General features: G+C 42.2%; 1 protein-coding gene and 1 long non-coding RNA gene across 3 annotated transcripts in view; one reads left to right on the plus strand and one right to left on the minus strand.

Annotated features, from left to right (window-relative positions):
- Positions 1–2,201: 2,201 nt before the first annotated feature.
- LOC116988486 lies at positions 2,202–5,208 on the minus strand. Its single transcript, XR_004415960.1, has 2 exons — positions 4,693–5,208; positions 2,202–4,544 (listed from the first exon to the last, which is right to left on the minus strand). It is a non-coding gene; the product is annotated as an uncharacterized LOC116988486 (long non-coding RNA).
- A 102-nt stretch (positions 5,209–5,310) lies between these two features.
- LOC116988484 (protein argonaute-3) overlaps positions 5,311–24,645 on the plus strand; it is a 104,543-nt gene continuing 85,208 nt past the window's right edge. The window contains exon 1 of one of the 2 annotated variants that reach the window (XM_033045225.1): positions 5,311–5,723. In XM_033045225.1, the coding sequence (XP_032901116.1) occupies positions 5,705–5,723 (19 nt within the window). In that variant the 5' untranslated portion in view covers positions 5,311–5,704. The remainder of the gene's footprint in view (positions 5,724–24,645) is intronic. The other variant, XM_033045224.1, reaches the window with a different exon arrangement.

Genomic DNA, 24,645 nt, shown 5'->3' on the forward strand with positions numbered 1-24,645 from the left:
GGGATCCCGTTGGAGGTGGTGAAAATGTTGGAGGATTATATGCTGCATGTGACAGCTGATGGGGTGGAAGTTGAGAAGGGGGATTCTGTCCTTGTTACGAATAGGGGGAGGGGGAACAAGAGCGGAGCTGCGGGATATCGAGGAGACACTAGTGAGAGCCTCATCTATAATGGAAGGGGGGAACCCCCGTTCCCTAAAGAATGAGGACATCTCCGAAATCCTCATCCAGGGCACAGATGCGGCGTAGACGGAGGAATTGGGAGCAAGGGATAGAAGGAATCAAGGTGGCAAGAAGTGTAGTGTAGATAGTTATGGGAGTCAGTGGGTTTGTAATAGATGTCAGTCAATAGTCTGTCTCCTGTGATGGAGACGGTGAGATCGAGAAACGGTAGTGAGATGTCAGAGATGGACCAAGTGAATTTAAGTGCAGGATGGAAATTAGTCATGAAGTTGATGAAGTCATTGAGTTCTGCATGGGTGCAGAAGGTAGCGCCGATGCAGTTGAAAATGTAGCGGAGGTAGAGTTTGGGGATAGGGCCAGTGTACACCTGTGTTCGACGAACCCTACAAAGAGGCAGGCAAAACTGTGGCCCATGCGAGTGCCCATAGCTACGCCTTGGATTTGGAGGAAGTTGGAGGAGCGAAGAAGTTGTCAAGGGTAAGAACCAGCTCTGCCAGGCGGAGGAGAGTGTTAGTAGACAGTGAGTGTGAGGAGGATGCTATGAGAATGCAGGGTGACTTGGACAGGTTGGAGGAGTGGGCAAATGCAGATTAATGTGGATAAATGTGAGGTTATCCACTTTGGTAGCAAAAACAGGAAGGCAGATTATTATTTAAATGGTACCAAGTTGGGAAAAGGGGAAGTACAATGGGATCTGGGGGCCCTTGTTCATCAGTCAATGAAATTAAGCATGCAGGTACAGCAGGCAGTGAAGAAAGCGAATGACATGTTGGCCTTCATAACAAGAGAAGTTGAGTGTAGGAGTGTAGGTCCTTCTGCAGTTGTACAGGGCCTTGGTGAGACCACACCTGGAATATTGTATGCAGTTTTGGTCCCCTAATTTGTGGAAGACATTCTTGCTATTGAGGAAGTGCAGCGTAGGTTCACAAGATTAATTACCGGGATGGCAGGACTGTCATATGCTGAGAGAATGGAGCGGTTGGGCTTGTATACTCTGGAATTTAAAAGGATGAGAGGTTATCTTATTGAAACATATGATTATTAAGGGTTTGAACACGCTAGGGGCAGGAAACATGTTCCCGATGTTGGTGAAGTCCAGAACCAGTTTAAGAATAAGGGGAAAGGCATTTAGAACGGAGATGAGGAAACACTTTCACATGGAGAGTTGTGAGTCTGTGGAACTCTGCCTCTCTGCCGGTTCTCTGGATACTTTCAAGAGAGAGCTTGGTAGGGCTCTTAAAGATAGTGGAGTCAGGGGATATGGGGAGAAGGCAGGAACGAGGTACTGATTGGGGATGATCAGCCATGATCACATTGAATGGCGGTGCTGACACGAAGGGCCGAATGGCCTATCCTGCACCTATTGTCCAGACAGAAATTGGCTGGTTCTGCAGTCGAGGAAGAAACTGAGGGCTTTAAGACCTTCCTGGTGGGGGATGGAGGTGTAGAGTGACTGGTCATCCATAGTAAAGATGAGGGAGTGGGAGCCTGGAAAACGGAAGTCATTGAAGAGACAGAGAGTGTGTGAGGTGTCTTGGACATAGGTAGTGGGTAATTGGATCTGGGGAGGATAGGATGGAGTAGAGGTATGTGGAAATTAATTCAGTGGGACATAAACAAGCAGAAGCAATGGGTCTGCCAGCTACAATGCAACAGTTCTGATACAAATGGATTGAACTGAATATGTGTAGGAAAGATGCTGGTTTTAATCAAAGATAGACACAAAATGCTGGAGTAATTCAGCGAGACAGGCAGTATCTCTGGAGAGAAGGAATGTGTATCGTTTCGGGTCGAGAACCTTCTTCAGACCGATGTTTGAATCAATGATGATTGAACCGAATAACTGATTTATCCAAAGATGGACGCGAAATGCTGGAGTAACTCAGCGGGTCAGGCAGTATCTCTGGAGAAAATGGGTAGGTGATGTTTTAGGTCGGGACACTTCTTCAAACTTTTTCTTCAAATTGATTTATCCAGGCTGGTTACTTGGTAGTTTAAATTAATAAGAAACTTTAATAGGTTGAATTATAAATATCTTGAAGACTAGTTTTATTTACATATTTACATTATGATAAATGTGTAATGCTGTGACACAAAATTCATGAACTTGAATTCACAATTTTGGCAAGTATTAATTTAACACTCAGGCAATACAGTATATATTTTTTTCTAATTTCTTGTCAACTGCATTTATATTCTGCTATTATGACAAATAAAACATTTGCCTGTTCCTGGCATTTTAAAAGGTTTAAATTGTTGAAAGGAAGATAAGGATGTAATTCTCTTCGCAGATTTTGATGTGTGCAGGATTCTCCATTTACTTTGGTAGTGTGTAGATTGTTGTATAACTAGGTATTGCTGGCTCATATGACTTAAGCAGTCTGTAGTATAGAACTGATACAAAGTTTAAGTGTTCATGAGAAATGTCAATGACCAACAACTCGACAAAAATGGGGCAATAAATAAGGACCAGTGAGGCATATATCTCAAAATCAATGTAAATCTTGCAGCCTTCGCCCAAGCTAGCGTCTGTCCGCGTCTGTTCCTCGTGTGGTACAGTGAATGTTGATATCATTTGCTGTCCAGGAACCCCTTCAATTACGTTGTGAATTTCATGTTGGTAAATCTCTGGTGATCCATTGACTCCGAACAACAACCTCATATCAGTAGAGTCCACAATGTGTGTCAAAAGTTGTTATTTTCCTTGACTCTGGGTCCAACTGATGATAACACAACTTTAGGTTTAGCTTAGAAAATACTTTGCTTGAAGATAGCTCTTATAGGACCTAATCGACAGTAGGTATGGCGTGTCTCTCGTATTATTGCCTCATTTGTTTGTCTCGTGTCCACGCAAAGTCTTGTCTCTCCATTTGGTTTTGGTACTGCTATAATTGGACTGACCTATGGCATTGATTCTTCAACATGCTCAATTATATCCTGTTCAATTAGTTCTTGGATCATGGCCTCAACCTTCTCGCTTCACCCAAATGAGATTCTTCTCATTGGTTGTGCTACAAGCTAAACATCTGGGTTTATCTCAAGTTTGTTCTGACGATCATGCAATTTTCCAATTATACTGACCTGAGCTTCCCTTTAGGTCTGCATATGACTTCAGTGAGTTCACATTTATCCCAAAGTGTAGCACACCGAATGCTTGGGAAATCTCTCTACTCATTAGTGGTTCTCATTACTCCTCAATGATTACAAATTCAGCCAAAGTGTGCTTGTCACCAGCTTGGACATTTACCTTGAAACATCGTCTGGAGTGGTTTTCGATGACATGTATAAGGATACAATTTCTTCTTACACATCCTTAAAGTGCATTTTATCTTGCTCAGTTTTAAGACTTCCCACAGTGCTCTATCGATAACATTGCTATCACTTCCAGAGTCTATTATAATGTCTATTTCCACACATCCGATCATCACCGGCATCTTTGCGTGCTTATTTTTTAATACAAAAGCATATCCTGCATCCATCCATGTTTTGGCATATTTACATTCACATGGACATTCATCATCATGGTATAAATTTTGATGGTTTCAAACCTCTATTCCCAGCTGCTTCTGATTCTCCAGTTCAGCACCATAGTTGCAGTCCTCAGAAAATTGATGCAATCTAGTGACAAACTGAACATTGCTTCCCCCCCCCCCCCCCGTGTCGTCTGGCAAAATACATGACATTGAAATGTAGTATTTGTTTGCACCACATAGTGCTTCTTCAACGCATCAAAAGCCATCGCATAATCCACTTTGCCTCCTGTCTCTGGAGGTGTCCTGAACTGAAGCACCAGAACTATACAATCACAATGCTCACCGGCGTGTGAGCTGCACTGACGTTGCCCCATCGACAAACAGTCCCAGGCTGCCTGCGTAGGCATCTAATTCCTCTAACCATGCCTCCCAACGTGCACTCACCACACTCGTTTCCTCACTTGGGTCAAATTGATCCAAACCTCCAATCATCACTGACTACATTCTGTGCTTATTGTTGATAGCAATAACATATCATGCATCCATCTGTGTTTCGTCACATTTACATTCACATTTATCAATATGGCATAAACTGATCTCTCTTTGTTTGCCTGGGGCTCGACACTTTCTTGCAAAATGGTATTTTCTTCCATACTTTCTGCATGTTTGACCCTTGCCAGGACAACATGAATCCTTGCCAAAATGTCAAAAAATCCCACATCTAAAACATTCAGAGTCATCTTCAGCTTTGGAATGACCCTTGCGAGTGCCAGAGGGTCATCTTGTTAAAGTGCCTTCCACCATCCAATCTCTGGTCTGAAACTGGGTTTCCACATCTTCAAATGAAGCGGTGTTTCCATTAATGCCAGCGTGTCACCTTTCTCCAGCAACTTATGTCTCACGCTTGAGTCTGAAGAAGGGGTTCGGCCCGAAACGTTGCCTATTTCCTTCGCTCCATAGATGCTGCTGCACCCGCTGAGTTTCTCCAGCATTTTTGTGTACCTTCGATATTCCAGCATCTGCCGTCCCTTCTTAAACATTGTGTCTCACGCCATTTGATATACAACTTTGTACAACCTGATCACTGATGATTCCTCAACTCAACTCCATTGTTGCAGCCCTCCATGTGTCGTCTGGCGAAATACATGTCATTGACATGTAGTAGATTTGTTCGCACCACAAAAGTGCTTCGTCAACGCATCAACAGCCATCGATCGCATAATCCACTTTGCCTTCTGTCCTGAAAGTCTCCTGAACTGGAGCTCCAGAACTGTACAATAACTATGCTCGCCGTCGTGTGAGCTGCACCAACGTTGCCCCATCGCCAAACAGTCTCCGTCTGTCTGCGTAGGCATCTAATTCCTCTAACCATGCCTCCCAACGTGCATTCATTCACCACACTCGCTTCCCCACTCGGCTCGTACGAATTCAAACCTGCAATCCCAGCTGCTTCGACTCCATTAAACGCTTCTAAAGGTGAACTACACAATTCCTACTTCGTCCTCGTCGCAAATGTCAGATCCTCGCCCTGACCTCATTATAATAACATCCTACGTAACGTCGGATTCCTGAATATTACGCCGGCGTCGTGACGTCACGCCCCTCGCCCGGAATGTTTATGAATCAGTCCGGGTCTCGTCATATCCGGCGGTTGGATGACGGTGCTTCCGCTTAGTCGCCGTAGGTGAGAATTAAAAAAGAAGACGAAAGCGGCGGAGAGAGGGAGAGAGCGAGAGAGAAAAGTAGATGGTGAGCGGGGCCGGAACGTGGAGAAAGTGAAGGGAGCAGCCAGCGCCGCCGAGTCAGCCGCATCCATCGTCCCCGCCCGTAAGCCAGAGGCCTCATCGGCATTTCCCAGCCGTCAGCAGCGAGAGGAGAGCCGAGGCCCCGCCGCTCAGGAGGTGCGCCAGCGGAGACAAGCCACTTGTTCCCAGCCCAGCTTCGCCTGTCACCGGCTCGGCCGACCGACCGACCGCCGCCGGCTGCTGCCGTCCGTCAAGAGGTTGCTGCAAAGCAAACTAAGGAGTGCGTGTAGGAAGGGGCCCCATGAATGGAAATCGGAACCCCAGGTACGAAGCGCTGCCTCGACACATAGCACTGGGGAAGATGCTCGAAAACGCCCTGAAATGCGCGGCGGGGGTACCAGGGCGAGATTTAAGTACAGCACCGGAGAGGTTCACACCACTCCCGCCAATAGGACAGCAAACTAGTTGCGATATTTGTAAACAGCCCTACTACAAAGAGAAAGTTAATTAGACAGGCGATCGTTACGTCAAAAGTCTGGTTTCCCAGCCCAGAAATTGCACTTGCAGTAACTTAACTGCAGTGATGTTGCGACTGTTCTTTGGGGAATGAAGGGAATCTTGTAACTCCACTCAGTACATTTCCAGTAGTTAGCGGGGCATGGTGGCTGAAGCCGGCATCGAAATGTACTGGTTGAACCTGTCATCGGTCATTTTATCAATCTGAGGTTCGTATTGTAACTGTGAGCGAAACTAAGGAGAGATCCATCATTACGCTTTAAATGCAAGGCTTTTCAGTTTGTCTATATTTATAAACAGCAAATAGTGGAAAAAAAACAAATGGCACTGCGCAGTATGAGGGTAAATAATAATTTCACGTGAATACTTCTAATTAAGTGATTTAACCAGATGTATTCATTGAATTCTCATTCAAAACCTGGTTTTAATTACAGCATAGTTTCTGATCGTGCCAATGTTAGCTTCTTTTAGCTTGATTCTAAACTGAAGATGTAAAAGTTAGCAGATAACAATACTACTCTTGTAAATTAACCAATATTTTATGAAGATTCTGAATTGGTGCAGGTTAATATCTCGGCTGCCTGCTGTTGAAGTAATTGATTCCACCAACCAAAGCAAAAATTAATCCTGACTTTCACAATAATCATCACCTATATCCCAAAGTCTTATACTCTCAAGATCTGAGTAAGGTAGCCTATGGATAAAATACTACAAATCTTAGTATTACTCGAGGTTCTATATATATATATATGTATATATGTGTGTGTGTGTATATATATATATATATATATATATATATATATATATATATATATATATATATATATATGTGTATATATATGTGTATATATGTGTGTGTGTGTGTGTGTATATATATATATATATATATATATACACACACACACACACACACACACACACACACACACACACACACACACACACACACACACAGAAACAGTCACCTATTAGAGAAAGACTTTATACGATCTATGTGAATGAATTAGATCGTATAAAGTCTTTCTCTAATAGGTGACTGTTTCTGTCCAGAAAAGTTGTAGATAAACTGAGGTTTTTCAGCTCTTTTCTGGAAATAGCCATGGGAGCATGTACAAGTGTGATTCTGTGTAGTGTTTATTTCTTTTCTCTTTTGGCATGTCTCTGAAAATTGCTGAATTGATTGTGCACTCCACATTCTGAGGATCAAATGATTTGGGCAATGAATATCTTCAATAATGTTCCTCTCTGATTGATCCGTCACTGACAAACCTTTGTCCCAACTTAATAGAAATGCTTCTGACTTATGTATATTCATAAATTCCTTGTCAGTAGGTGCACTTTTTTTTGTTGATAAATTGCAATTTAATTTGCTGACTAATTTCAATGATGGGCCAAGTCCAGACATGCTGGACTATTTTACTTGGTTGTAGCAGTGCAAATTTTGGTAAAATTGTTTAATGTTTGTCTTTTTGGTAGCTTGCTTTCATTGAAGAATGATATGCCTCTGTCTAGTTTATTTAAATACACTCTTATAGGATAATGGAAGTAAACCTAGTATTAACCTGTCCTGAATGACTAAAAGTGATGATAAGAAAGTTTGCTGTGCATTTTTCCATAAAATCCCTATATCTGCTTTGTTGGAAAGGTAGAAGGAGCTACACTCCTTGCGATTAATTTGAACTATTTGTTCAATCAGTCTTTTGGCAGTTTAACTTCTAATGTCACCTTAAGAAATATTTCTTGGGTTAGTGTAATTTTAATAAATTATTTGCATTGAATTATAGAACCATGAGGTCTGTTATAGCAGGTTTAGGATGACATTTCAGATGAGCTAGTAAGTAGGTGAACTAGCTTTTATATTCTGATAATAATGCACTTTGCACATGTGACAATAAAAGCACCATTGAATTACAACTGACAGCAAGAAAAAAATATTGTAAGAAGGGCAATGGTGTGTTTGCATGTTTGCTGGCATTAGCCTGGATGGCAGTGGTAGATGATTTGGGAACTCTTGTTTGAGAAGCCTTGCATGTAGCATTTTGCATAGCATAACACTAGTCATATTTAGAGTGATAAATATACATTGTTCAGTAACTGAATTGCCCATTGCAGAATACTCAGCATCTGATCAGTTCTAGTAGCTGCACTTTTATGTGGTTAGGTCATAGGTCATAAGTAATAGGAGTAGAATTAGGCCATTCGGCCCACTGTCTACTCTGCCGACCATGGCTGATCTATCTCGCCCTCCTAACCCCTTTCGCCTGCCTTCTCCCCATAACCTCTGACATCTGTGCTAATCAAGAATCTATCTATATCTGCCTTAAAAAATATCCACTGACTTGGCCTCCTTAGCCTTCTGTGGCAAACAATTCCACAGATTCTCCACCCTCTGACTAAATACATTTCTCCTCATCTCCTTCCTAAACGAACGTCCTTTAATTCTGAGGCAATGATCTCTGGTCCTGGACTCTCCCACTAGTGGGCACATCCACTCTATCCAAGCCTTTCACTATTCTGTATGTTTCAATGAGGTCCCACCTCACTCTTCCAAACTCCAGCATGTACAGGTCAAGGACAAACGCTCATGATAAGTTAACCTACTAATTCCTAGGATTATTAGTGTGAACCTCTTCTGGACCCTCTCCAGAGCCAGTTCATCCTTCCTCAAATATGGTGCCCAAAATTGCTCACACTATTCTAAATGCGGCCTTACCAGCGCCTTATAGATCCTCAGCATTACATCCCTGTTTTTTTATTCCAGCCCTCTTGAAATAAATGCTAGCATTGAGTTTGCTTTCTTTACTACCGATTTGACTTGCAGATTAACATTTTAGGAATCTTGCACCAGTACTCCCAAGTCCTTTGCACCTCTGATTTCTGGATTCTCTCCCCATTTAGAAAATAGTCTATGCCTTTATTCCTACTACCAAAATGCATAACTTCACACTTTGCTACACTATATTCCATCTGCCCACTCTCCCAACGTCCAAGTCTTTCTGCAGAATCCCTGCTTTCTCTACACTACCTGCCCTTCCACCTATGTTCATATCATCCGCAAACTTGGCCACAAAGCCTTCAATCTCCTCATCCAAATCATTAATATACAACATAGAGTAGTTGTTTGGTCCATTTAAGCTTCCTGTCATTGACTCCTTTCTCTGCCTATGCCTGACTGTTGTCTAGGTTGTTTGTGTGTAAACGTAGACTACATTAATAAGCTGAAAATAGAACTAAACACTGTAATCACACTTGAATGCCCCAACTTTTGATTGAGGAAATGTTTAGGTTTGGACTTGGATGCTGCCTGGTGAATTCCCTGTTTTAATGTCCTGGGGTTGAGAAGACCAACCATCTCTTGCTCTTGATACAAATGTAGTCCGAGGGAAGTTTACACCCTGATGCACATTGCCGGAACTGCTTGAGGTTGTTGGCACTTATTCTGAGCACACCTTTTGAGGTCTGTTTGTTCAAAGGCTGTGGTAACTTGTAGAGCTGTTTGGTCCTGGTGAATGGAAAGCTGAGGAGATGCTCGGTGAGTAAGTTGATATCGCACCTGCTTATACTCTCTGTTGTGGGAAATCACCAAATAGTAGTTGGCCAAATTATATTTGATATTTTGAGTATGTTTTGCACCTGTATGATGTGAAACATTCCCTCTATCATAGGATCGACGATGTCACAGCTCAGTTGATGAATATTCTGAGGGGGGGTGGGGGAAGAGTGTAAACGGTTGGAGGTTATTGTCCATATTGTTAGTAGTGACGTGGCGAGAGAGAAGAATGAGGGGCTGCAAGCAGATTGTGGGGAGTTTGGGAGGATGTTACTATATTACTATGCAGGACCGTTAATTTAGTAATTTGTGGATCATTACCAGTGCCGTATGTCAATGAATAAATGGGAGGATAGAAGAAATGAACATGTGGCTTCTGGAATGATGAAGGGATGCAGCTTTAGATTCGTGCAGCAGTGGGATCTGCACAAGCTAGGTGAGATTCAGGTCAACTGGATGAAACCTCATTTCCTGGCGGAGAAGTTTCAATATATTTGGACAGGTTATTAAGTAATTTTGAAGAAGGGAACAGGGAAAATTGGATGTTGAAAATAAAGGTTTTGTAAATGAGCCTGGAAGGGTGAGGATACAAAGTCTGCGAAATAAAGAAACCACTTAATTATTCTTCACAGCAAAGAGTCCAGGGAATAAAGGCAGTGCTCCTAAGGGTTTAGAAAGACTTTTTAGAGTATGACAAGAGGGTTTAATTGTCAAATGTACGGGCAATGGAACAATGAAATTATTTTCTTGCTGCAGCTTAACAGGCCCAGTTAACGCATCAACACAGATAATTTATTGTATTATTGATTATTATATATTTAATAACGGTAATGCAAGGTGATTATAGTGCAAAAATTCCGCAGTGCAACCAAAGAGTCCAAAGATCATAGTTGCTGATACAGTGTTACGGTTGTACAGTGTTCAAGAGCATGATGGTTAATGGGATGAAGCTGTTCTTGAACCTGATGGTCATATATATAAGGCTTAAAGACTGGTTAACAATAACGTACAACTGTGAGGAAAGATAATTTACTGGAAAAATCTACAAAATCGGATGAAATGATGATGAAAGGTTGAGAGCAGAAACGTTTGAGTACAGAAGGTGCTGGTGTTAAACCAAAAGGACATTAAAAAAGTAAAGTGATTCTTTGGAAAAACTCAGATAAAACAAAAATAAGCTTAAGGTGTTCTATAAATCTTTGAAGCAAGAGGATTGGCAAATAAACAGTGGATCCTAATAAAAACCAAAATAACAGCCCTAGTGTGCAGGCAGAGGAGATGTAAAGTTATGAATAAACACTTAGCATCTGCCTTCTAAGTAAGCGGACGGTCATGTGGGCAGTTGATAAGAGGATGGTTGATATTAAGAAGGAAGAACATGGTGTTGGAAAGAATGAAGATCAGAGATTGCATATTAAATATTCAGGATTACTCTGGATCAGTCATTGGTGTCAGATAAAATATATTACAAGATCTTCAAAAAAGCAGGAACTATCACAAACTCTAACTCTAGATTTCTAGTGGTGCAGGAGGATTGCAAGGGCAAGTAGCTTTGATTAAAAGATGACTATGTGAGAAAGTAAATTGTCAAACAATTTAAATAATCTGGACTTGCATTCAGAGGCCACAAAAAAAAAAATTTGCCAACGATACCAAAATTATCATTGTGATGGATGATGACGAACAAAGTTCTTGTGGATTTGTTTGGTGGATACAAAAGTAAGAAATGGAAATGCAATCTAGCGAAGGGTGAATAATTATATTTTGAGGAGAGCAAACAACACGAGGATAAATAGACAATAGGTGAAGGAGTAGGCCATTCGGCCCTTCAAACCAGCACCGCCATTCAATGTGATCATGGCTGATCATCCCCAATCAGTACCCCGTTCCTGCCTTCTCCCCATATCCCCTGACTCTGCTATCTTTAAGAGCCCTATCTAGCTCTCTCTTGAAAGTATCCAGAGAACTGGCCTCCACCGCCCTCCGAGGCAGAGAATTCCACTGACTCACAACTCTCTGTGAGAAAAAATGTTTCCTCGTCTCCGTTCGAACTGGCTTCCCCTTATATTTAAACTGGCCCCTGGTTCTGGGCTCCCCCAACATCGGGAACATGTTTCCTGTCTCTAGCGTGTGCAAACCTTAATAATCTTATGTTTCAAAAAGATACCCTCTCATCATTGTAAACTCCAGAGTATACAAGCCCAGTCGCCCCATTCTCTCAGCATATGACATTCTTGCCATCCCAGGAATTAACCGTGTAAACCTACAAGAATGTCCTTCCTCAAAATCGGGGACCAAAACTGCACACAATTCTCCAGGTGTGGTCTCACTAGGGCCATATACAACTGCAGTACTTTGCTCCTATACTCAACTCCTTTTGCTATAAAGGCCAACATGCCATTCGCTTTCTTCCCTGCCTGCTGTACCTGCATGCTTACTTTCATACGGCTATAAAGGAGGGTCGAGCAACAAAGCGACGACCAACGAGTTAAAGGTAGCAGAAGTGATGGATAAGATGGTTAAAAAGGCAAAGGGGATATTTGTGTTATTTTAGCTGGTATACTGAATACAACAGAAAGAAGATCACTGGTTGGCTGACCATCACACTAAAAAGAAAATGTGATGACGCTAGAAAGGGTGGAGAGACTGAAGGGAGGTTGAATTGAGGTGTATAGTGAATAGGCCTAACAGGGTAAAGAATGAACCCATTTCACTAAGAAGAGGCGGCAGTACATGGACATAGGTTTAGCTTAAAAAGGTTAAAAAGAGGATACATTTGGTTCCTTTCTGGAAGTATGATAGAGAAATCTTTGCCACATTTAGAAGCAGATTCATATTCCCTTGAAGAGCCAACAAAGTTGTGGGCCAAGAGCTGAGAAACTTTTAGTTGGCATGGATGCAATGGACTGAGTAGCCTCCTTTTTGTGCCATAAATTTCTGAGATTCTGTAGTTTGCTAATATTGGCTGCCAGTGCTCTTTCTGGCAGCTGTCCTCCTCGATTTGGTCAGTTTGTTGCTGCTGAGTCATTCCTAGTGATGGACATTGCAGTGTTTCATCTGGAGTACATTCTATGCCCTTGTTAAATACGTGCACGCAACTGAAGTACAACATGGAGGAATGTTTTTCATCCACTGTGGGAGTGTTGTAGAAGTTAATCAGTGGGATGTTTTCTTGCACTTGTTCCCCTCTGCCAGTCTACCTATTAGTTTTGAACTGCTTGTGAATCTGCCAGGGCAGGCCTGTTTGTGGATTTTGGGATGGAGTTTGAAACGGGCAGTGTGGGACAAGGAAATGATAAGGTTGGGGGTTGTGGAGGGGAAGTGACCAGATCAGAGGTGATGATATCCATAGGATGTTGGGCTGAAAGACTCTTGAGACCTTAGCGAATGAGTGAATGTGCCACTTTTGTTTGGCTGGTCTGCGGGTCAGTTTTCCTAGTGTTGGCACCAAATGCCTGTAGGAAAGACTGCAGGGTTGTGTGTCTAGGCAGGTGCTGCTTTTATTCTTAATTGTTTTTGTTCTAGTTTTAATATAACTTGGTTTCTAATTTTGACTCTTTATTCCAGAATTACTGAAATAATTAATTGAATTTAAATTTGCCCGAGACTTCATCTCTCCATTTCCCTCTGCAGATGCTTCCTGACCTGTCGAGTTTTCTTTTTGCTCAAGATTTCAGCATCTGCTGCCTATTATTTCACATCTTTGGAATTTCTAATTCCAGAGACATGTGGGTGTGGCCATTATGGGTACCAACAGACAGGGTTTTCTTTTTAACCTATAGGGAGATTCAAGGACAGGAAAAGGTAGCTGAGGTAAAAGATTTGAGCAGCCATAATTTCTTAAACTGCATAGTAAGATGGAGTGGCCTTGTGGCTAACCACTTCACCTCTTTCTTATGTAGTAGAATACATTTTTTAATTCATAATTAATTAAAAGATGGTAGAGAAAGACAGGTTAAGGAAAATATTTAGAGGAAGGAGCCTGAGTTCCATAGCTTGGGGCCTCAGGTAAAATTGGTTAGCCATATTTCATTGCCTGCTGCAGAAGATAAAGTAATCAATAATTGGAGATGTGAATCAACAGCTTCTAAAGAAAAGCACTGGGGTTTAATGGGGCAAAGCAATATTTTGATTTTGTATTGAAAAAGAAAGCTATGTTGATAATAAATTGGAAATAAACTCTTTTAAACATCCAGCATACTGGATGCTCTTTTTCTCCAAAGGCATTAAAATGTGGGCTTTAATCATTCATAGGATTACTGGCACTGTCAGCTTTTAAAATCCATTGCTAATTGCATATCTCGGGCTGTGACTTGGGCAGTTAAAAATCAACCATTTGCTTTGGATATAGAGTTACAAAGATCCCATTGGGTCAGGTCCGAAAAGGTATTGGTAGATTTTTTCCAACTAACTATCAGTAGCTTTATAATCATTATTTATCTGGATTGTTTTGGTAATGGCACGGTGAGATTTAGCACTTTAGCAATCTAGCACTTTGGAATTCCACGAGAACGTTCTTTTGGCCTCTATAATGTTATGGCCATCTTTCTATCCCTTGCCGTTTCTCAGGAGTACTAAGTTATACCCAGGTCCTCGTGTATTCCGGCTGTCCAAGTTGAAATTACACTTTTTGATTTAGCTGATCTTTCACTGCCTTTGGCAGGAATGCACAGAAGGAGAGAATTTTTTGTCTGCTTTAAAAATGATGAAATGACTTCCTGCATTAAACATCTGTCATCTTTTAATCTAGCAGAACCATTTTGGGGGTGGTTTGAATTTGTTTGCCTTTTTACAGGCAAGTCGAAGCATTGTAGGAGTCCCACGATTTACATGTTCCCATTAACTTGCTGATTTTTCTGTCAACGTTTGGGAATTTTTCACATATTAGAAAGTAATGTAATGAACAGCTCTTTCATACTTCCGGGGACTATAAATTACAAACTGAACCTAATTGGATTGAACAAAACTGCATGATTAGATGTTCAGTTTTATTCATAGCTTTGCCAGTGTTTGGTTGCAGGGTAAGGATGCTCCAAACTGAAACTGAAACTGTTCTGTGTTGTGTTTTACAGAAAGTGAAAATATTTGATGAGCATAAAACATCAACATTGTAATAAAAAACATGGCACAATTGAATGGTATTGAATGTAGGTTAATTGGCTTCTCAAAAAATTGTAAATTGTCCCGAGTGTGTAGGATAGAACTTATATATGGGGTGATCACTGGTCGGCATGGACTCGGTGGGCTGAGGGCCTGTTTCCATGCTGTATCTCTAAAGAATAAAATAGGAATTGAGTAAACAAAAACTGGTCCTTATGAAAACTACTTAACAGTATGAATGAATGAATAAGTTTATTGGCCAAGTATTCACATACAGGGAATTTGCCTTGGTGCTCCACCCACAAGTGACAACATGACGTACAGTGACAGTTAAGAATGATACATAAAACATTAATAATAAAACATTATTGATTAAACATGTGAATTAAATAAAATACCAGAGCAAAAGGATGCTACAGATTTTTGGTTATTGAGTAGAGCTACTGTTTGTGAGAAATAGCTGTTTTTATGTCTGGCTGTGGCGGCTTTGACAGTCCGGAGTCACCTTCCAGAGGGAAGTGATTCAAAGAGTTTGTGGCCAGGGTGAGAGGGGTCAGAGATGATCTTACCCGCTCGCTTCCTGGCCCTTGCAGCGTACAGTTCGTCAATGGAGGGAAGTTTGCAGCCAATAACCTTCTCAGCTGATCAGAAGATTCGCTGCAGCCTCCGGGTGTCGTGCTTGGTGGCTGAGCCAGACCATGATGGAGAAGGTGAGGACAGAGTCTACGATGGTCCTATAGAATTGGACCATCATTGCCTGTGGTAGATTGTGCTTACTCAGCTGCCGCAGGAAGCACATCCTCGGTTGTGCCTTTTTGACTGTGGAGTCGATGGTAACCCCCCACTTAAGGTCCTTGGAAATGATGGTTCCCAGGAACTTAAAAGACTCCACAGATGTGACTGTGGTGTTGTTGGTGGTGAGTGGGGTGAGGGGAGGGGGAGCTCTCCTAAAGTCTACAATCAATTCCACTGTCTTAAGAGCATTGAGCTCCAGGTTGTTGTGATGGGACCAGGACAGCAGCTGTGACACTTCCTGTCTAGGCAGATTCCTCCCCAACCTGGACCAGTCAAATCAGGGTTGTGTCGTCTGCAAACTTGAGAAGCTTGACAGAGTAGTCAGTGAAGGTGCAATCATTGGTGTAGAGAGAGAGAGAGAGAGAGAGAGTGAGGAGAGTGCGCAGCCTTGCGGTGCTCCTATGCTGAGGGTTTGTGGGTGCGAGATGTGCTTTCCCATGTTGCTTCCTGCCTGTCAGGAAGCTGGTGATCCACCGACAGAGGGGTTCAGGCACAGTCAACTCAAAGTTTGGAGTGTAGTAGCTCTGGCACAATGGTGTTGAAAGCAGAGCTAAAATCAACAAACAAAATCCTCGCATAGGTCCCCTGGCAGTCTAGGTGCTGGAGGATGAAGTGCAGGCCCAGGTTGACTACGTCATCCACAGATCTATTGGCCCGATATGCAAACTGCAGAGAGTCTAGCAGGGGGTTTGTGATATTTTTCAGCTTGGCCAGCACAAGCCTTTCAAGGGTCTTCATGACTACAGAGGTCAGTGCGACAGGCCTGTAGTCATTAAGACCAGTAATCCTTGCCTTTTTGAGTACTGGGACAACAGTGGAGACTTTGAAGCAGGCAGGGACTGGTTGAAAAGGTCTCTGAAGACCGGTGCCAGTTGTTTCGCACAGAGCTTGATAGTAGATGGGGAAACATTGTCCAGTCCTGGAGATTTCCGGCTTTTCTCTTCTGAAAGGCCTCTCCACCTCCTCTATTTTTATTGTTGATGATGAAGAAGTATTACTAATACTGTATTACTAATACTGAGCAATGAACCCTCATGGCAGTACATCATCACAGAATGATTCATACACTGGATTGATCAAAACTTAACAGCATTTCTTTGTTCTGCAGATTTCCACTGCCCATCCCACACCCTCTTCCTATGACGACTCACAAGTTTTATAAATATATTTTGTGCACTTCAAAAGCATATCTATCAGTTTCTTTATGACACAAACCGTGAAATGTCAAGGATTGCAGGTGCAGAGGGAAGTTGAATAGGCCAATATGCAAACATTACTTTGTAAACTTGGAACTATTTTTACAATGTGGGAATCAAACTTGGATTTGTGGAATGCGTGATAATGTCCCTACTTCAAATCAACCAACATTCTTTAGTTCTCTGAATCATCAGTCAATCATGAAATGGCTAAAATTATCCTGAAAATGTTGTTTCCCCATAGTTTCTAAAGTTGAAGAAAGCCAATGGCATGTTGGCCTTCATAACAAGAGGAGTTGAGTATAGGAGCAAATTGGTCTTTCTACAGTTGTACAGAGCCCTAGTGAGACCACACCTGGAGTATTGTGTGCAGTTTTTGTCTCCAAATTTGAGGAAGGACATTCGTGCTATTGAGGGAGTGCAGTGTAGGTTCACGAGATTAATTCCCGGGATGGTGAGACTGTCATATGGTGAAAGAATGGAGCGACTGGGCTTGTATACACTGGAATTTAGAAGGATGAGTGGATCTTATTGAAAATTATAAGATTATTAAGAAATTGGACACGCTAGGGGCAGGAATGTTCCCGGTGTTGGTTGAGCCCAGAATCATGGGCCACAGTTTAAGAATAAGGGGTAGGCCATTTAGAACAGAGATGAGGAAAATCTTTTTCACCTAGAGAGTTGTGAATCTGTGGAATTCTCAAGGCAGTGGAGGCCAATTCTCTGGATGCTTTCAAGAGAGTTAGATAGAGCTCTTAAAGATAGCGGTGTCAAGGGATATGGGGAGAAGGCAGGAACAGGGTACTGATTGTGGATGATCAGCCATGATCACGGAGAATGGTGGTGCTGGCTCGAGGTATGTCCGGAGGGGGGACCTTCCATCAGCAATGGCCAGTTCTGATACATATTGGGGGGGGCTGGTTTTACAAAATAATGTCGGTAATTTCAGTGGTTTTGGGATAATGAGAGGAGAGGAGAAGATTTTTCTGGTGGTGGTGTCACGATGAAAATGGTGATAATTACAAAGGATTGTTGGAGAGGGTTGTGGGTGGAAGGCCAGGACAAGATGAATTTCACTGTTGCTTCAGTTTAATGAAGAAGCAAAGGTGCCCTGCACCGTCCAATGGTGGAATGAAGTTAGTGTTATCTGTGGTGAAAATAAGATGGTTGGGACTAGGAACGTCCAAGCTGTCAAACTAGCAGAAGGCATCGGAGTTATCACACATGTAAGTGGGGAAAGGACTGGACATGGATAAAGAAGAGACTAAAATAATGAATCAAGCAATATGGAAATAAGCATTTGTCCTGCTGAGCCCATAGTGACTATCAAGCACACATGCATTAATTCTGTATTCCCATTTTATTCGCCCTACATTCCCATCAACTCCACCAGATTGAGGTAATTTACAATGGTCTATTAACCTTCCAATACATGTAATTGTGGTGGAAATTGGAGGAAGAAACCAATACATTTACATAGAGAATATGTAAACTCTATATAGTACCACAAGTCCTTATCAAACCCAGGTAAACAGACCAGTGAATCTAGCGATTATATTCACTGTGCTATCTATGGTAGGTGAACTATGAGGCTGGAGGTTTTGTGGGTAATCTATCCAGAACAAGTGACTTCAGAGTCCTATACCCATGGTGGAATGATCCAGAAAAGGTCACGAGGAGGTATTGGAGAGTTAGCATTCATCCCTTGCGTGTTAGAGGTCAAACAAGACAAAGGACATTTATTATCACATACACCAATTGGTGTTGTGAAATTTGACTAGCCATTTGCAGCACACCAATAAAAATAAGACACAGCATTAAAGAATTTAACAATAAATATATAAACATTCCCCCCCCCCCCCCCCCCCCCCACAATGGTTCCCATTGTGAGGAAAGGCACAGAGTCCAGTCCTAACCCCTGTTCACCCATGGTCAAGCCTATTTGAGGCCTCCGCAGTCGCCACTGCGGCAGCCCGATGCTTCAGGCCCTCTCGACGGATGATGGAACTCTGGCGTCGGCAGAACCCTCTCAGCGGCTTGGAGCGTCTGGAACGGCCGCATCCTCCCCGGAGACCACGGCTCCCCGAGTCAGATCACTAAACAATAATAGCACCCTGATTTTCCCACCCAGAAAAAAATATAGTATTTCCTTGTCATTGCTTCCACTGCACAAGACTCCACATTCACAGATCATCCTTCATAATTTAAACCATCTGCAATTTGGGGTAGCACGGTGGCACAACAGTCGAGTTGTGGCCTTGCAGCTCCATAGACCTGGGTTCGATCCTGACTACGGCTGCTGTCTGTACGTTGTTTGTACGTTCTCCCTGTGACCACGTGGGTTTTCTCCGGTTGCTCCGGGTTCCTCCCACACTACAAAGACCTACAGGTTTGTAGGTTAATTGGCTTCTGTAAAATTGTGGTTGACCCAAACTTGGTGGGCTGAAAACTCGGTTTCTGCTCTGTATTTTTATTTCAGATTTCCAATATCATCAATTTCTATCGTTTAAGATTTAAGTTTGGTGACTGCATTTTATCAAATCACTGATGACATTCAGCTCCGTCTATAAATACAAAGTAAACTTGAGTCTTTTAAATTTGGCATCATTTAATGTAGCTGAGTGTTGTTTTGGCTATAATAGTACCAAACTTGCCTCCACATTGGACAATCTAAAACCATTGGTCCTAACTTTGACCATGAAATCTAGACTGGAACTAGGTTTTAACAGTTGCATTGAAATATTTTCTACTAGATTAGAGAATAAACTAGTGAAGTCGATACAGAGTCAAAAAGTAGCATCAAGCCTTTTTGGAATAAGGGAAGAATTATTTGTCGCCCTACTATCTCATTGATGGATAATATGGGAGTTTTGTGTTACGATAAACACAAGGAATCATGGGATTTGTCAAAGGTCATTCGAGGAAAAAAAAGTGAACTCAGCGCTATATAAACTGTGTATAAATTGTTAACTATTTTACCAATTAATTAATCTAGAATTCTGTCAACTCAATAGCTTCCTTTCTTGTTCTGCTATTCACACACTACTTAGTTGTAGTTCAGTTCATTAATCTGCAATTATGAGATATTCAAAAAGTTTAATAATTTATTATTTTAATTTAATCCTTAAGGTGTTTGCTACTGGTATAAGAAAATATTACGTGTTTGAAACTTTCTTATCTTTATTCATAAATTAAAAATATATTTAATCTGAGGCAGGCAGTGACTGATGTGGGCTGATGCTTTACCTACAGGCTGTGTGAAATGTACCGTTAAGGCATGGGTCGGCAACCTACGGCCCATGGGCTGGATCCGGCCCGTAACCCGAAATCATCTGGCCCGCAGACGTATTTTTATAGTGACTAGAATGTTGTTTTTGCCTTCAGTGGGACCTTGCCTAGAGTTGTCCCACTGCTCGAGCAAGGCAGCTCTACAGGACGGTTTTGACTGGGTTGGTTTTACATTGTGAAGTTCACTGTGCTTGAGTTATTGATCAGAGTGAACACCCGCTCCTGTGGACACGTCCCACTGTGGAGTCCACAGACGGATTCCACTGCCTGTTGGTCAATAATTGAATCTATCTCCTGAACTCACTGTGGAATGAATCCATTAACAGAGTCACTCTGCTGCCGGATTCTAAGTTGTCCTTGCCGTCCCTCTGGAACCCTCCTCGTCCCCATCAGATGCCGAGTTCCCAGAGCCGGTCGGTCACGGTTAAGTCTGTGAAACCGGCCCCATCAGAGACTGTGGGCAGGATTAACAAAATAAAGGACCATTCTGCCTATTGTAGCGGGTAGCTGTTTGTGAGGAGTGTGAGAGAGAGAGAGAGAGAGAGAGAGAGAGTGGAGTGTGGGGCGAGATTTAATTTCCAGCAGCATGTATTTGATGGACCCACAAGGGTTGACACTGTAACGACGGTAGCGAGAGTCTGTTTCAACATTTTGTTTATTTTCAGCTGAGTTGAAAAAATAAAACACAAAGCGACCTGAAGGATCACCGCACTTACTGCCGATGTCCTACATACTGCCATTGATAAAGCTACATGACTATACTATATAGGAGTGAACAAATCCAAATATATCACAGAAAACCGTAAAAATGTGTTTGCTGAAGTTCTTACCAGGCACACCAATCACTGCAATGAGCGTATAACTGTTATACCAGTATACGCTATATTATGTCTACTGAACATAGCAGTTAGTTTGAGACACTGGTATAACAGTTATACGCTCCGAAGCATAAGGCAATAAAACACCGATGCATAGAGCAATAAAACCAACAAAATCATCGTAGTTTTAGAAACATAGAAAATAGGTGCCGGAGTAGGCCATTCGGCCCTTCGAGCCTGCACCGCCATTCGATATGATCATGGCTGATCATCCAACTCAGTATCCCATCCCTGCCTTCTCTCCATACCCCCTGATCCCTTTAGCCACAAGGGCAACATCTAACTCCCTCTTATATATAGCCAATGAATTGGCCTCAACTACCTTCTGTGGCAGAGAATTCCACAGATTCACCACTCTCTGTGTAAAAAATAATTTTCTCATCTCGGTCCTAAAAGACTTCCCTCTTATCCTTAAACTGTGACCCCCTAGTTCTGGACTTCCCCAACATCGGGAATAATCTTCCTGCATCTAGCCTGTCCAACCCCTTAAGAACTTTGTACGTTTCTATAAGATCCCCCCTCAATCTTCTGAATTCCACCGTGTACAAGCCGAGTCTATCCAGTCTTTCTTCATATGAAAGTCCTGCCATCCCAGGAATCAGTCTGGTGAACCTTCTCTGTACTCCCTCTATGGCAAGAATGTCTTTGTCTTTTGCACAAATGAACCATAAATACACCTAGTTAATAGTTTTGAAAGCAGTATTTTCTTACCTCAAAGAAGCAAAACTGGAAAATATGGATCAAACGAAGGTCTGTATACACGCAGCATCTCAGCTGGTGAGAATATTTATCGCGAATGACCTATGACCTGGGCATGCGCAGTTGAAATACCAAACTCACTTATTCTCAAAGGTCTATTGAAAAATGACCAGGTCACTGGGAGGTAAATGAACTTCATATGTAGATCGTGAGATTACAACAATATTTTAGTGCAGTCCACAAAGTTAAAAAATATCCACCATGAAATGTTGTTTTTTAAAAAATGATTCTATAAATATTATGTTCTCAATTTAGCTATTTCTGTTATTTTTGTGTGCAATTTCAAGTATTTTTTAAGATGCAAAGTAATTTATTATTGTGAACAGATTTGTAATTAACAAGCCTTCATGCTTTATGCTCTGCCGCAGGTTTTGTGCTACTGAAATTGCTAATGGTATATGCTTCAAAATTATTTGCAGAAGCTATGTAGCATTTTTCCCACTTTTGGAAATGGAAACCTGCTGCAAGTTTGTTTTTACATGGGATGTTCATTAAAGAATTCTCATGACTTCAGATAGGAGGTCTAGAGGGATAGGAAGAGGTAAATAGTAATAAATCACAATTTATGCTCGAGTTTAAAACTAGAATGCTCCGTGCTGGGACCCCAATTATTTACAATATATATTAACGATTTAGACGAAAGAATTAAATGTAACATCTCCAAGTTTGTGGATATGACACAAAGCTGGGTGGGAGGGTGAGCTGCAAGGAGGATGCTATGAGGCTGCAGGGTGATTTGGGTAGGTTGGGTGAGGTGGCAGTTGCAGTATAATGTGGATAAATGTGAGGTTATCCACTTTGGTGGCAAAAACAAGAAGGCAGATTATTATCTGAATGGTGTCAGATTAGGAAAAGGGGAGGTGTAACGAGATTTGGGTGCCCTTGTACATCAGTCACTGAAAGTAAGCATGCAGATACAGCAGGCAGTGAAGAAATGGCATGTTGGCCTTCATAGCGAGAGGATTTGAGTATAGCAGCAAGGAGGTCCTACTGCAGTTGTACAGGGCCCTGGTGAGACCTGGAGTATTGTGTGCCGTTTTGGTCTCCAAATTTGAGGAAGGACATTCGTGCTATTGAGGGAGTGCATCGTAGGTTCACCAGGTTAATTCCCGGGATGGCTGGACTGACATATGATGAAAGAACGGGTCAACTGGGCTTGTATTCGCTGAAATTTAGAAGGATGAGAGGGAATCTTATAGAAACATGTAAAATTCTTAAAGGATTGGACAGGCTGGATGCAGGAAAAATGTTCCCCATGTTGGGGAGTCTAGAATCAGCCACCCAGAGAGTTGTGGATCTGGAATTCTTTGCCACAGAAGGCAGTGGAGGTCAATTCATTGGATGTTTTCAGGAGAGAGTTAGATATAGCTCTTAGGGCTAAGGGAATCAATGAATATGGGGAGAAAGCAGGAAAGGGGTACTGATTTTGGATGATCAGCCATGATCATATGAATGGTGGTGCTGGCTCGGGGCCTAATGATCTACTTCTACACCTATTTTTATGTTTCTATGTTTAGAGAGAAATTGTTAGGCAGTTTAACATTCAGTTGTGATCTTGTATCTCACTTAGCAACAAAACTCAGAATCTATAACACTTGAATGATGGGATTTTAGTGACAGGTAATGGTGGAAGTAACAATTATTTGAAATTATTCTTTGTCTCCACTTGATGCAAGTTGCAGTTTATTTTTGTGCTTTTTATATCAACAGAAATGCAATGGGTTTCAAGCTACTTAGTCCATGGAAAGTGAAGATTTTAAAGTGTACTGTTGCAGTTACATGATTCAATTAATATTTTTTCAAAATGACTTAATTTCTCTGCGTCACCCGCTCCATTCTCACGCTGCACATTTGTCAAGTGGTTTGCCATTGGTTTATAATGTACTCACCACCTGCAGCACAGTTGGGATCACAATATTCTCTTCTGGGAATTCCTGAGGTTTAAAAGGCCTTTATCCCAGGCAACCATTCTTTTCCCCTTGAAAGAAAAACAAGATGCAACACTATTACTGGAGTTTTTCATGTGTGGTGGATTCATTGCACCTGTTTTGTTTTTTTAATTCTTGTTGATCAGCAATAAATGATTATTTTATTGAAGCAGTGTCATCCCAAAACACATCCAATATTAAATCCTACCAAGCCCAGCAAACCTCCACATCTGGGGCAAGAGCGAGACACCTTCCTGCCCATTTAGCTCTGGAAGAGGATCATTAGAACATCTCCTCAGCAGCTGCCCAAAGTCCCTTGGGGAAGGTCGCTATCGGTGGCGCCATGACCAGGTGCTCAAGGTGGTTGCTGAGAGCATAGCCACTGCTATTGGTAACTGCAAACACCAGCACATCCCAAAGAAATCAATCACTTTTGTCAAAGCTGGAGAAAAGCCTCGACCACAACCAAAAACAAGGATGGGCCTCCTCTGCACAGCCACTGACTGGCAGCTGCACGTCGATCTGGGCAAACAGCTAAAATTTTCACAGCAACATCACTCTGGCCAGACATGATCATCACTTCCGAAGTGACAAAACAGCTGATCATTCTGGACCTGACAATGCCCTGGGAAGAGCGTATTGAAGAGCCTAATGAGAGGAAACGCGCAAAGTACCAGGAACTGGTGGAGATGTGCCAGGACAGGGGCTGGAAGACATACTATGAGCCCATAGAGGTGGGCTGTAGAGGCTTTGCAGGACGCTCACTCTGCATAGTCCTCAACCAGTTGGGCATTACGGGGCTGGCAAAGAAGAGGGCCATTCAATCCGTAAACGAAGCCGCAGAGAAAGCCACTAGGTGGCTTTGGATTAAGAGGGCTGATCCGTGGACGGTTGCTGCTGGGACGCAAGTCTGGGCTTGATCAACCTCGGCTGGGTCGCCTGGGCGAGGGTATCTGATGTTGCGTGATCCGAAACACCCGATGACACCAGGTCACATCACTGAGGATGCGTCCCGGCGCATCTAGAAGATGTATCTTTCACACAGGTTTAAAAGGCCTTTATCCCAGGCAACCATTCTTTTCCCCTTGAAAGAAAAACAAGATGCTACACTATTACTGGAGTTTTTCATGTGTGGTGGATTCATTGCACCTGTTTTTTAAATTTTTTGTTGATCAGCAATAAGTCCTTATTTTATTGAAGCAGTGTCATCCCAAAACACATCCACATATAAACGGT

The sequence above is a fragment of the Amblyraja radiata genome, chromosome 27 (genome assembly GCF_010909765.2).
Source record: "Amblyraja radiata isolate CabotCenter1 chromosome 27, sAmbRad1.1.pri, whole genome shotgun sequence".
Lineage (NCBI taxonomy): Eukaryota > Metazoa > Chordata > Chondrichthyes > Rajiformes > Rajidae > Amblyraja > Amblyraja radiata.